A 12809-nucleotide genomic window follows, 5' to 3' on the forward strand; every position below is an offset into this window, starting at 1 on the left:
GGAGGCTCTTGGTAAAAGGTGGCACTTAATAAGAAATGGCAATTATCAAGACATGTTACTCTCCAGAAGACTGCAGTATGAATTTTAATTTCTTCCTGGCCATGTATCAGCTAAGGCTAACGCAGGCATTTTACTTTAGAAGCAGTAGGAAGTACAGTAAAAGTGAAGACCAAAATGAGAGAGGACACTAATCTTCTCTGAGTTTCAATTAAGGCCCAGCACCTCTGGATTAAAGGCTTATTTTAACGAAAAGCCTTAATTAAGCATACATGTGTATAGGATCACCTTAATGAGGTATGACAGAAATAGAAGAGATGGCAAGCATTATTTGAAAAGAAGCTTATTAGCCACTTTAGGAAAGTCAGTCATAGATTCTAACAAAAAAATTGAATGCAATACTGAAAAGACACAAGAGTGCTGAATCATGTTCAAGCATAAAACTGAAACTGAAATAGGCACAAGAGAGGTAATTTTCAGCATCTTTATATCTAAAATTATACATGTCAGAGATTTTTATACACATCAGTGGGTTGGCTTTTGAAAATATTTCAGCATTTATCCTTTCATTTAAATTTTAGACAGCAGAAAATCGAGTTTTCTACTTTATTTCCTAATTAAATTTATTACTGAAAATCTTTAAAAGTTTATACTGTAAAATATCCCTTCATCACATTTGGTGTCAGGATAACGTGCAAGTTTCCTTTAAAAACTGCTATTTTATCATTTAATTCCTGCCTTTGGAAACAATCAGTGATTTAATGTCATTTTAAAGATAGCCACTTCAGCTGCTTTTTCCATCTTCCCCTACCGTACAGAGAGGTATTCTCATTTGCAGATTTGACTTTAAAGTAATTACTTGTAATTACAGAGAAGTGCATCCAGTGGATTAATCACTCCATTTATATGCTGCTCAAAGGATTACTCTCAGGACAGCCTAACTGCTTTTGCTCAGAAAATGTCACTTCCACAGGAAAACAAATCTCTCAAGTCAGCAGCAGCTGAGAAGGACTCTGACAAGTATTTAAACCCAAAAAATCAAAGAAATTGCACACCTGGATTTGAGGCACCATCTGTGCCTGTTCTCCTCATGAAAAATAAAGGGCCACCAAGTGAGAATAACCAGGGAAATGGCCAGAGGAAGCCCACACTCCTTCTAGAAGGATTCCACACAATTCTGCATCTGGAAGAAACACATCAGTGCTAACCAAAGACACGGGCAGTGCTTTGGCTCAGGATGCCACATTTTAAAATGTGGGAAGGACCTGAAGGAGCTGATGCTGTACTAAACACATCCTTACCATGTCCCTGAGCCTTGCACAAAAATAGGATACTAGGGGACAAAGACCTTTGTTTGATCCATATGGATTCTGTTCATCTGTCCTTTTTTTAAAGATTTCTTCTTTTTTTTTTCATGGTGATTCCATTATAGAGTAGCCAAAGACACAGGTCACCCAAAATGGCAGTGAGGAAGCTGCTGAGCACAAGTCCTGTGAGGAGCAGCTGAGGATGGAGAGCTTGGAGAAGAGAAGGCTCAGGGGGGACCTTGCTGCTCTCCACAAGTACCTGGAAGGAGGCTGTAGCCAGGTGAGAGTCAGTCCCCTCTTCCAGGTAACAAGCAGTATGGATGAGAGAAAATGGCCCCAAGTTGACTCAAGGGAGGTTTAGATTGGAAATTAAGAGAAATATCTTCACTGGAAGGGTTGTCTAGCACTGGAACAGGCTGCCCAGGGAAGTGGTGGAATTACCAGCCCTGGAAGTGTTTTAAAAAATTGTAGATGTGGCAGTTAGAGAGACAGATCAACGGTGAATTGGCAGTGCTGGGTTAATGGCTGGATTTTTCAAGTCATTTCAAACCTAAATTATTCTATAAATCTGTGATAATCACAGGGCCTCCTCCCATCTTACTACCTGCCAGCTTAAAAATACACATTAAAAATTTAAAAGCACAGCAAAAATGTCTTCAAATCCAAGTGCACAAGGAGGAACACAACTGATCCTCCCCATTACCCCACATACATAGAGCTGAATGGGAAAACACTGCCTGGAGACAGTGGGATACAGTGAGTGGTAGGGAAAACCAGAAATTATCATTCCCAGAGACTGGTATCAAGCCAGAAGAGGCTCCACTGCACCCTCTGAGGAGAAAGGAGCAACATCCACTGCCACCCTTCCCTCAGAGCCTGTGGGGCTGTGGGGCTGGGGAAAAAGGGACAAAAGGTTAACAAGAATCATCATGGCTGGAAAAGATCTGTAAGACCAATGAGTCCAACCATTAACCACTGCTGGGTCCACCACGAAACCGTGTCCCCCGGTGCCACACCCACAGCTTCTCTGCAGCACAGAGTCCCTCTGGTCACCCCATCTTGAGCTGTGAGTGGAGAGAAGCAGGGCTGGCTGTGGAACAACCACACACTGACACATCCAGGTCTGGGCTCCCAAGAGTAGGAGGGACATGGACCTGGAGGAGTGAGTCCAGAGGATGCCACAGAGATGATCAGGAGGCTGGAGAACCTCTGCTATGGAGACAGGCTGGGAGTTGGAGCTGTTCGGCCTGGAGAGGGGAAGGCTCCAGTGAGACCTTAGAGCAGCTTCAAGTGCCTTAAGGGACAGCAGGAGAGGGAACAGAGTGATAGGACAAGGACTTAAATGGCTTTAAACTGAGAAAGGGTAGATTTAGTTTAGATATTAGGAAGAAATTCTTCCCTGGGAGGGTGGTGAGGCCCTGGCACAGGCTGTCCATAGAAGCTGTGGATGCCCCATCCCTGGCAGTGCTCAAGGCCAGGCTGGATGGGGCTCTGAGCACCCTGGGATAGTGGGAAGTGTCCCCAGCCATGGCAGGGGAGGGGAACAAGATGATCTTTAAGGCCCCTTCCAAACTGAACCTTGCTGTGGGTGTGAACCAGAGCAGCCCTGTGGGCAGTGGCTCCTGTTTGTCACACCTCAGGGGTCTCACTCATCCCTGCACCTCCATCCTGGCACCAAGTCACATCCCTCTGCTGTACCAGGGGGGAATATTGGGACACAGAGGAGCAGCTCCAGCCCAGAGGGGCTGCCAACACCATCCCTGCCCTGTGTATCACTGCCTTCCCTCTCTACAACAAGCCAATCCTGAAGAACACTTCTGGGGTTTATTGCTGCAGCCACATCTTGTCAGTTCAGCCTGAAATTTATGATTCCTAAGATTTGTTCTGAGTCCATTCCCTGCACACTGCAGCCCACTGGGGGTGAAATGATGGGGACAAGAGGGGAACACACTTGGTGGTTTATGGATCCAAAGTTAACTTCAGTGCCTGGAACAGATGTTAAGCTCTTTCCCATGGGATCCTGAGGAGAAAACAACAGAAATTGTAGGTTTCTTACCTGCTATTGAGGAGGCTGCTTCTCCTGAGAAATATTATTGAAGTCTTTGTACATGTCTGCATGTAAAGGAACACTATTCTTGTCAAACCAGCTAAAGATTAGCAATGGAACATCATGATTTTACAGGGTTCTATTCTACATCTCCTAAAATAAAGCATAAGCATGGGGAGAAAGGGAGGAACAGGTAGATAAGCCCATTCCCTGTATAAAAAGAATACATTGTCATTTATATTCAGGGCTCTGGAAGGCAAAATTAGCCTTTGGGATTGTTTTTAATTATATGAAATTAAAATGTGTTTGGGCATGCCAAACTTTTATAGTTCATAATGAGTTTATTGAATATAATAATTATGAGCTCAGTAGTTAAAACTTTAAAATTACTGTTATTTTATTTAATATAAATGATAAATCAAAGATTTCATTTGACTTTTTATAAGTTAAAACTAGGATGTGTCAGAAACATCAATCTTAAATTTCATATTACAGTAATTGCACGTTAGGCTTCAACTACTGGAGTTGTATGTGTATAAAAGCTTTTAACAATTGAAAAATATTGGCTAAGTGCAGAGTTTCATTTAATTTACTATAATATGTATGGTTTTAAATAATTTATAACAATAATTATTCAAGATTGGTTGGGGTTTTTTGTTTTTTAGGGCTGCTTCTCCAAACAAGAGACAAGAGCAGTGTCTGCAGTTGCTCTACAGGATCATATAATACAAAATCATCAGCTGCAGGATCCTTTAACATCCTAAGTCAAGGACAAGGAATACCAACAACTTTTACAAATCCCATTAATAAAAGAAATAGTCAGCGTAATAGCAAATACTGGACTAAGAAAGAAGAGCACAAAAGCAAGGAAGATGCAAAAAAGGAGAATCTTCTTGACCCCAGTGCTCCACAGCTGACATTAGGTAAACCATTCTGATTTGTAACTTTTGTTATTATTTAAAATAAACTAAAATGTGAAGGCTAAGCTTTGAGTTCAGAAGATGATTAAATGTTAAACAGCATGGTATCTTGTTTTAAAATTTATCTAAATTCAGCAGTTTAAGCCATTAGGTAAAAAATGGGATTGCCCTCAGTGGCTTATGTGTCTTTTCATATCTGAAATGCATTTATAACATTATTTTTGTGACAATGAATGTAAAAAGGTGAAACTAGGGCATCTTGATGAAGACATATTCTTCATTAGAAGCAATAAGTACTTTTAATGTCTATTGAATGTCATAACTATCTTTACATTTTATTTTAAGAAAGCATCAGTGATTTTCTTACTGTGTTTAGTTGGGGACAGGTTCTAGCATTAAGCTTTTTTTAAGGTCTATTTGAAATGATCTGGTTTATTCCTTATTCTGTAAAAAGACACTTAATAAAGCTGCATGAAATGTATTCTTTGTTAATATATACCCAGCTTTGCTCAAAGTTAAAAAGGTTTGTTTATACAATGGTCCTGGGGCTAAACCAGGGAAGAATTAACACCTGTAGCTAAATACCTTTTTCAAATTTAGAAGCAAACATGCAGCAAGATAAAAGTCACAGATGTGAGGGCTTGGAATGATGCCTGGTGAGAAAATTCACTTTTAAATAGTGTTATAATAATACAGTTGTGGAGCAGCGACAGACGATATTGCTTAGAAAAACAAAACCAGGGAGCATCTTAAGGGACCAGGAGATCAAATGTGCTTCTTGCCTCTCTGTATTTCCCTTTTCTAAAGATTTCAACACTATTTTTACCACAAACATCTTCCTGTGTCCATCCTTTCTGTTGCCTTGATTGGGCACTACTCAAAGAACCTTCTGGCTCCAAATTTTGCAGTTTTGAGTATAATAAACTTTCATCATTGTTAATAGCTGGTTTATTTAATCTTTTTCATGCAAACACCCTTTGGCCTCCCTGAAGATCAGGTTGGCTTTGCCACAGGAACTGTCACAGCAGTCCCAGCTCCAGAGGGAACCCATTAAACCAGGGATGCTCCATCCAAGCACATCTGCCTTTGGAATCTGCTGAAAATTCAGAGGGAGACTTCAGGCAGTGCACAACAAGGGAGTGTAACCAGTGGCAGGACAAAGGTAATAAGATGAGGTAATTAGCACTATATTTACATGGTTATAGTTCTAAAGAGGGCAGGGTTTTTTCTTTGGTTCATTCTGAAGAGAAGATAGCAGGGGGAAAAACAGAGAAGAGGTATTGGGGTTAAAATGAACATCAGTGATGAGTGATTATGGAAGCTAAAGGCTGAGGTGAAAAAATGCAGCCCAGGTGTGAGCATGTTTTCTGCTGTTATTAGAAAGACGAAATGTTTTCTCTTTAAATCACAGCACTGACTGAGTTTTCCCACACAGATATTGGTGAAAGGGATTCAAAAGACTGTACTGAAATACTTTTTGAAATTTCAATTGTTCCTGGGTTTTACTTTGTAGTATTTTCACCAATATTCTCATATTATTTCACCAATATTATCATATAATATCTCAAATAATAATAATAATAATAATAATAATAATAATAATAATAATAATAATAATAATAATAATAATAATAATAATAATAATAATAATATATTATATTATTATCTCAAAATGCATCTGTCAAACTTTCTCTTCCTTAATAAGGATTGTGTGGTTTAAACATTGAAACTGCAAAACAACTTTGAAAATGTCATTTAATGGAACAGTTTCTTCTTGAGTTCATGGGTAATAAAAGAAAGTTTAAGAGGTCTGTGTCACTCATTTTTTTCAATAGGGGTTTGATTCCTAAAATCCAACAGTAATAGTTTAAAGGTTAATTTATATAAATGCTTCAATAAGGTTTATTTTATTGGTTGTAAATGGGTGTGTCAGTAAATGGGTTGGGCTTTTAAACTTGATGAATAAGGATGAAAATTCTTGGATGTCCTGAGCTGTGATAAATGTAGTTTTTCATTGCTTGTATCTTTTCAAAGTGCTGCTTTGAGAATATCTCCACACAGCCTTTTTCTTTGACCACACATCCCTCCTTGTGTGTCCTGCCACCAATTTTCCCTCAGAAACTCTGCTGTATAAAAGTTTTCCTTCTAAACACCTGTAGAACCTGTCTCTCACAAGTGTCCCATCTGGTCTGTATTATTTAGAAGTTCAGCTTTGCTGCCAATCTCTTCTCGTTTGGCAGTTTAAATAAACCATTTTTGAAGGCTTTAAATAAGAATTCTCTCTTACCCTGGCGGTATACAGAAGGCTTTCCACAAAGCCATCTCATTTTCTTCCTTAAAACATTCTCTGACCACAGTGCTTGGAATGAAATCAAAATCAGGCATTTTTTAGGTTGTGATGGTATCTTTCATGCTGTCCCTGCTTTGCTTTCTTGTTCACTCCCCCTGTACCCAGATTTTCTCATCACAGAGGCCATCACTCCATAGATTGAGCCACCAAAATGGGATAACAAAAGTAACCAGGTGGGATCTAGGTGAACCAAACCACATGCAGGGAAATCCCTCCCCACATTGTTCCAAAAGCATAAATTGACCCAGCTGAAACCTCAAAGCCGTTGCTCTAAAACACAGATTGAAACTGATTTATGTTTGAAGGATGTCATGACCTCACAAGGAAGTGGGTTAGGCAGATAGTTCAACTAAAGGGAAGGCAGTATTCCTGATAGATCCTTTAGTAGCTCTCAAAAGTTCTTTTAAAAGATCAAAGGCAGTTTGTGCAAATTTCAGATGATTAACGATATACATCTGTAGATGGATGAGCTCAGAAGGAGAATTTTAGCCTCAAAAATTAACAAATCCTGCCCTAGAATAATGAGACACTTGAGCAAGGGGATCACCAAAACCCCATGACTTGCTGGGATTCCTTTTTTCTTCATGAGAAATGGGTTTGGATGCACAAGCTGCCTGATGGGGTTTTGAAAGCTTACACAGAACAAATATGTGCTGCATAGTACTGTCAGATTTGTGCAAAGATTCTGGTATGAATGAAGGAGTTTACCCTTTCCTTCCCATCTAGGGCTGAGCTCTCATCTAGGTGTCATCACCTTGCATTGTAATTATTGCAATTATTGCAGGTTGCTCTTCCTTTCTTGTTTTGTCAAACACCATTAAAACCTCACCATGGACTCAAGTTACACATGGCTTGTTACACAAACCTTGGACATTTCTCCATGGATTCTGGTCATCCAACACAAGCAGCTTCTTCTGCTCTTCAAAAGATATGGTAGAGGAAGATTGGTAGCATTTGTGCACTTCTGGTGTTATGACAGTAGAGAAGCCTTTTTATCTGTTCTTGCAAAGCAGGTATAGGCTATTTTCTGTTTCAAATAAACCCCTGATAGATATGATTCTGGCCTTCATTCATCAGGGAGACATTTGCTGTTTGTACAATTCAAGATATTTTCACCTTCTCAAAAGCTTTGTTAATTTCAGATGCATAAAACAGTTATTTCTATTTGGGAAACAAAGCAGGTGTACACCCAATGCCAGACAGTCACTTCCCCAGGTTATTTGATGAAACGCCTGCATTGTACCTCGATGGCCTGCTCAATGCCCATGTGTAGCATGGGCATAAACACATCCTGCTTTATTACATTCTCTAATCCATCATCTTGAAAATATTAAGCAAAAGAGACAAGTGACTGATGGAACAGAGAGCTGCTTCAGAGAGGTGATGATGGTAATTTGAAGAATTATCCCAATTGCTTAAAAGTTCCTTTCCACAGTGCATTTTAGGGTAGTTTTTCTGCTTGTTCCCCTGTTAAATTTTTTTAGAAGACTTTTCACAACCAAGTGTGTGTTGTGAATCAAGTCTTTGAATATCCTTAGATGTGGGGCTGTTGCTTCTTTTAACATCAAGATTAGCTGGAGGTGAACAACTGTCCACAGACAGGTGGGAGAGGTTTGGAAAGATCTGCCAATTTCTGGCTACCCTGAAAGTTTCAAACTTCACAAGAGGGAGCAAAAGACAGCACTTATTAAGAAGGTTACTTTAGATTTGGCACAAAAAGGCAAATGCCTCTGGAATTCTTTTTGTCCTTGGTGTTTCCTTAGCTTTTTTTCACGGGAAAAGCCACTGTATGTGAAAGCTCTCCCTCCAGCTTCTCTGGGCTTCTTCTGGGCTTCACTCCTTCCCCAGCTGCCCCTTCCCCTAAGAGCCAACAGCTTTTTTTGTCCAACTCTGTATCTTTTGTCAGCACAGAGATCATCAGCATTTGGTGGGAGTGTAGGTCAGATAAAGGTGAATTTTTCCTGTAGCCTGTCAACTTTCTTTCTCTTTTGTTTTTCTGCATGTGAGAAACGCTGCATTTGATGTGCATCACCTCTTGAAATGTAATGTCTCTGTTGGGAAAGGGGAGGAAAATTAATCAGATTTCATTTTAAATGTTTGGTTTATCATTTTTTCCTCCAGCCAGTAGTAGTTGCCATTTCTTCCTTTCTGCCACCCCATGTGCTGTTAACACAAAATTCACAATTTCACAAAGTAATTTTGTTTTCACTCAAAAGAGTGCAGTAATCACAGAAGCAAACTGATGACCTTTCAGAATTTTTCATGTCAGCATTTTTTTCCTTTTCAGCTGTTAGAATGCTTTAAAGTCAGGTTTGGTTCTGGGGTTGTTTTCTTTCCTTTGAAAAAACAGGTGCTGCATTCATGTTCCCATGTAGTCCATTAAGGGAGTACATTTTTATATATAACTACTCAAGCACATAATACATGAGTCTTTTAATTAAACTACCTAAGTGAATATCTTAATGAATTAAATGTAATCATCTTGAAAAGGAATTTTGATTCCAGATTTTTATGGTAAGAAATATAATTTAAAGCTATTTTATGATGAAGTACTTTATTCTTTTTTATAACCTTTTTTAAAAGCACATGGGAAGAACATCATTTGTAACTGAGCTACACAGAAGTATTCTAACCTGGAATAATTTAATCCATGAAATTTCATGTGATTATGTGGAGACTTACAAAATTCTCTTAACACTTTTATTTTAAAAATGTGCATGTTGTAGAGTGTTCATGGATTGATTAATTAACTGTTTTTATATTCTGTAATCTAGTCTGTTTCATCTGTACCAACGAGATGAAATATATTGCAAGTAATTGTAATTATAATTATTTTTTGAAAAATTTACAGGTAAAAAGTTGTCCCATGTGTAGAAAAGAGCAGTATCTGACAGGAGTAATACATGATGGGGCATGCTTAGTTAAATTGAATTAATTAGGTAAGCTTTACTTCTGCTACAGGTGTGTCACCAGACAATATTTATTTCTTAATAATGTTCCAAATGCATTACACTTTTAGTAAGAAACTAGACAGAATGTATGCACTGGAAAAGTTAAAGTTAAAAAAAAAAGTAATAAGTCATTGTTTCATATAAATAACTAAATTATAAAAATTCAAGTTTCCTCTTTTTGAGCAGAATTGTCTTACAGAATTTAAGCTTCCTGGAGGGGATATATTGCTAGAAAAGAGTCTAAAGACTTAAGGGAAGCAGTGCCTCCTAAGGATAGAAAATTAAGAAAGCAACTATTTGAAAAAATGCTTTGCTGTATTTGCTTCCTTGGTCTTTTTCCTTGGGGCAATTCAGCTTCCTTAAACCAGAACTCCTGAATATCAGGAGTTTCCTCCCTCCCTTTTCACTCATTCCTTCTCATTCACACTGAACAGGCAGCACTGTTGTTCTGTCAGTCTGCTCATTCCATCCTCTTTGGAACCAGTGCAAAATCCTTCCCCGGAGCAGAGAAAAAGAATACAAAGGGGGCTGAAGAACACTGAATATGAAGGTGACTGAAGAATATGAAGGTGACTGATGTTCCATGTTCCACGCAAAAGTGCTCAAGCCCTTAATTTGGAAAAAATTAACCTGCCAATGGATTGTGACTGTCCTCAAGAAGCAACACTAGAACAGACAACCCTTGGATTTTCCTGCTGTTTGAAAGTCTGGGGAAGAAAATATAGGCATTTTTCCCAAGAAGGCTGCCAGTTTCCCATGGTCCCAAGACACCATGCAAAGCCATGAAACAAGGTCTCAGCTACAGGAGGCTGGAGAAGGCTCCTAAATGTGCTCAAAGCTGCAGCTGAATGTCAGTGGTCACAATTTCTCTCACTGAAATTCTGCTACGGCACAATCCCTCCAAGCCACCTGCCCTGGGCTGGCTTTAAGGTCCCTGCCTGTGGCACCTGGCTGCCCACATCTCAAAAAGCCACAGGAAGATCTTCATCCAAGAGGGAACAAAATGGGGACTGCTTTTCCACCTTCTATTAAGAATAAATTTATAATGTCCTCTCATAATGATTAGGTTTGAATAAATTCAGTGCAAGTCATGATTAAAGGACCTGCACTTATTTTCCTTAGTGGCTTTCAAGTGGGAACTGTAGATGAGTTTTCCTGCTGTTCACTCTTAAAGTGTTGGTTAATTAAAACATTAAAGAAAGTTTTCACAAGGAGCTATCCATTTCCAGCCACTAAAAAGCTCTTCTAAAATAGAATTTGCTTCTCAAAATTGAACTGTGCTTTTAAAATGTCACTCCCTAAACATTAGCATAATCAAATGGCATCACAATAGCAAAAAAACCCCAATTATTTTTTTAATAACCCTGCCACCTTTGGAAGGATCACAAAGGTTAAATGTCAAGTTTCATATGCTTAAATAAATATCAGAAAATAAAAAACAAGGTCTGAAATATTAGTACTAGGAAGGACATATATTGCTTGTTTCAGGGTGCTACAGTAGCCCTTATTACACCTGGCATTACAATTTTTAATAATCTAGATCAAAGGAGATAAGAAAGGTCACTGAAACCAAAGTAGGCTACTTTTTAGCACTCTCATACACAGAGAGCAGGGTGTTGCTTCAGCATGTTAGGTAGTGAATTTCTTTGATCCTCCCTATAAATGTCACTCTGTATGTCATTTAATTGTGGTATAGCCTTTTATTGGTGCAGTTAAATCTTTTCTAATGCATTACATTATCTCCAGCTCTGCTAAAAATCCTGCCATTGTTTAGGAAGCAGGAGGTAAGTCATTGGGAAATGATGCAGTTAACTTTAGTTTCTTCCTCCTCCCTCCACATGATTTCTCCCAACGATTTTAATTTAAATCTCACCAAACAGTATAATGGTCCTGGAATTTGTTTAGTCATTTGACTTCCTTTATCACACAGAGATGGTAAACATTCTGTTGCTAACCTGAAGTGGCTCCAAGCAGCAAAACTAGGAGGATATTAAACCAGTAAAAGCTTATCAACTGATTCATTGATATGCTGTAAATTCCAGCCTTTTCATTTTACTTTTGAGGGTTGCCATAAGTCAACACATTAGTAAGCAATTTGCTGACATTGGATCACTTAAAAAGGCTTCCCCCATGGACAAAGTTCACCTCGGTGCTTTGTTTCATGGTTTCATTTTATCATAGTCCTGGGCTGCTGTACAGATGACTGATGCAGCTCTGCATACCGATGGGGGATTGCACAGTCACTCTCTGCCACTCTGTCCAAGCTTTAGGAAGTTTCAGGCATAAAATGGACAGGGTATGGTGTTTCCAGAAATAAATTCAATTGCTCTGTTTCATATTTCAAGGCTAAAAAAAAGTTATTCGGTATTATGTATTAAAATTTCATTTTTACATCCTAGAACATGACAATAACAAATTATTTAAAATGCTGATTTCCTTTCCATTCACATTGATAGTTCACACTGATTTACCAGTTAACAAAAATTCTGGGTTAAATTTTAGTTACACTTCTTTCTTTCTTCCCAACCTTAGACTTGATTTACTGATGTGAGCTGGGTCAGATCATACTACAGAAAATCCAAGAGTAGCTCAAAGATGGTATCTTAGCAGCAGAGGAACTTCATAGATCCCTGTCTCATGCAGGAAAATAGTTTTCTTTTGTTTTTTACAGTTCCAGCTCAGGGATACTCACTTGCTTTCACCACCAGGTCAGGTCTGGTCAAGTCTGATACCACTATACATGATGACCAAGCATAACTCAGAAGTGTTTTAAAGTGATCAACCTTTACTTGATGGTGAACAGAAACCCCAAATTATATGAGTTGGGTGTAATCTTACCTTGTTCCTCCTGAAGCCAGATTTTAATATGAAATCAGTAAGAGCGGTTCAAATTGCAATGCAGAGATCCAGTTCTAGAACCCAGCTAACAACGGTCAGGTAAAACTTACCAGGGCTGTTATTAATTAAATACATAATCACATTAAAATATTAAAGATACAAGCAAGGTTTCAATGCTTTCTCATTCAGAGAGCACATGGTGTCACCAGTCAGGACTGTTTGGAGACCACAAAGTGTAAATATTGGAGGAGGCCTGAGGTGGGACTGTTGTTTGTTTGTTTTGTGTTTTACACATACCACTGAAGGTCAGTGTGAACAAGAGACTGGGATGTTTCTTTCTTGGCACTGAGCAGTGCTGAGGGGAAGCACCAGGTTCCCAACCTGCTGTTTGCTACACAG

General features: G+C 38.8%; 1 protein-coding gene across 1 annotated transcript; it reads left to right on the forward strand.

The window, feature by feature from the left end:
* Positions 1–1087: 1087 nt before the first annotated feature.
* Positions 1088–12329, forward strand: RNF32 (ring finger protein 32). Its single transcript, XM_059486190.1, is given in 6 exon segments — positions 1088–1115; positions 4033–4215; positions 4218–4274; positions 9396–9560; positions 9759–9887; positions 12244–12329. Coding segments are annotated over 6 exon segments (648 nt in total).
* Positions 12330–12809: the final 480 nt, after the last annotated feature.

This window comes from Ammospiza nelsoni, chromosome 1 (genome assembly GCF_027579445.1).
Source record: "Ammospiza nelsoni isolate bAmmNel1 chromosome 1, bAmmNel1.pri, whole genome shotgun sequence".
Taxonomy (NCBI): domain Eukaryota; kingdom Metazoa; phylum Chordata; class Aves; order Passeriformes; family Passerellidae; genus Ammospiza; species Ammospiza nelsoni.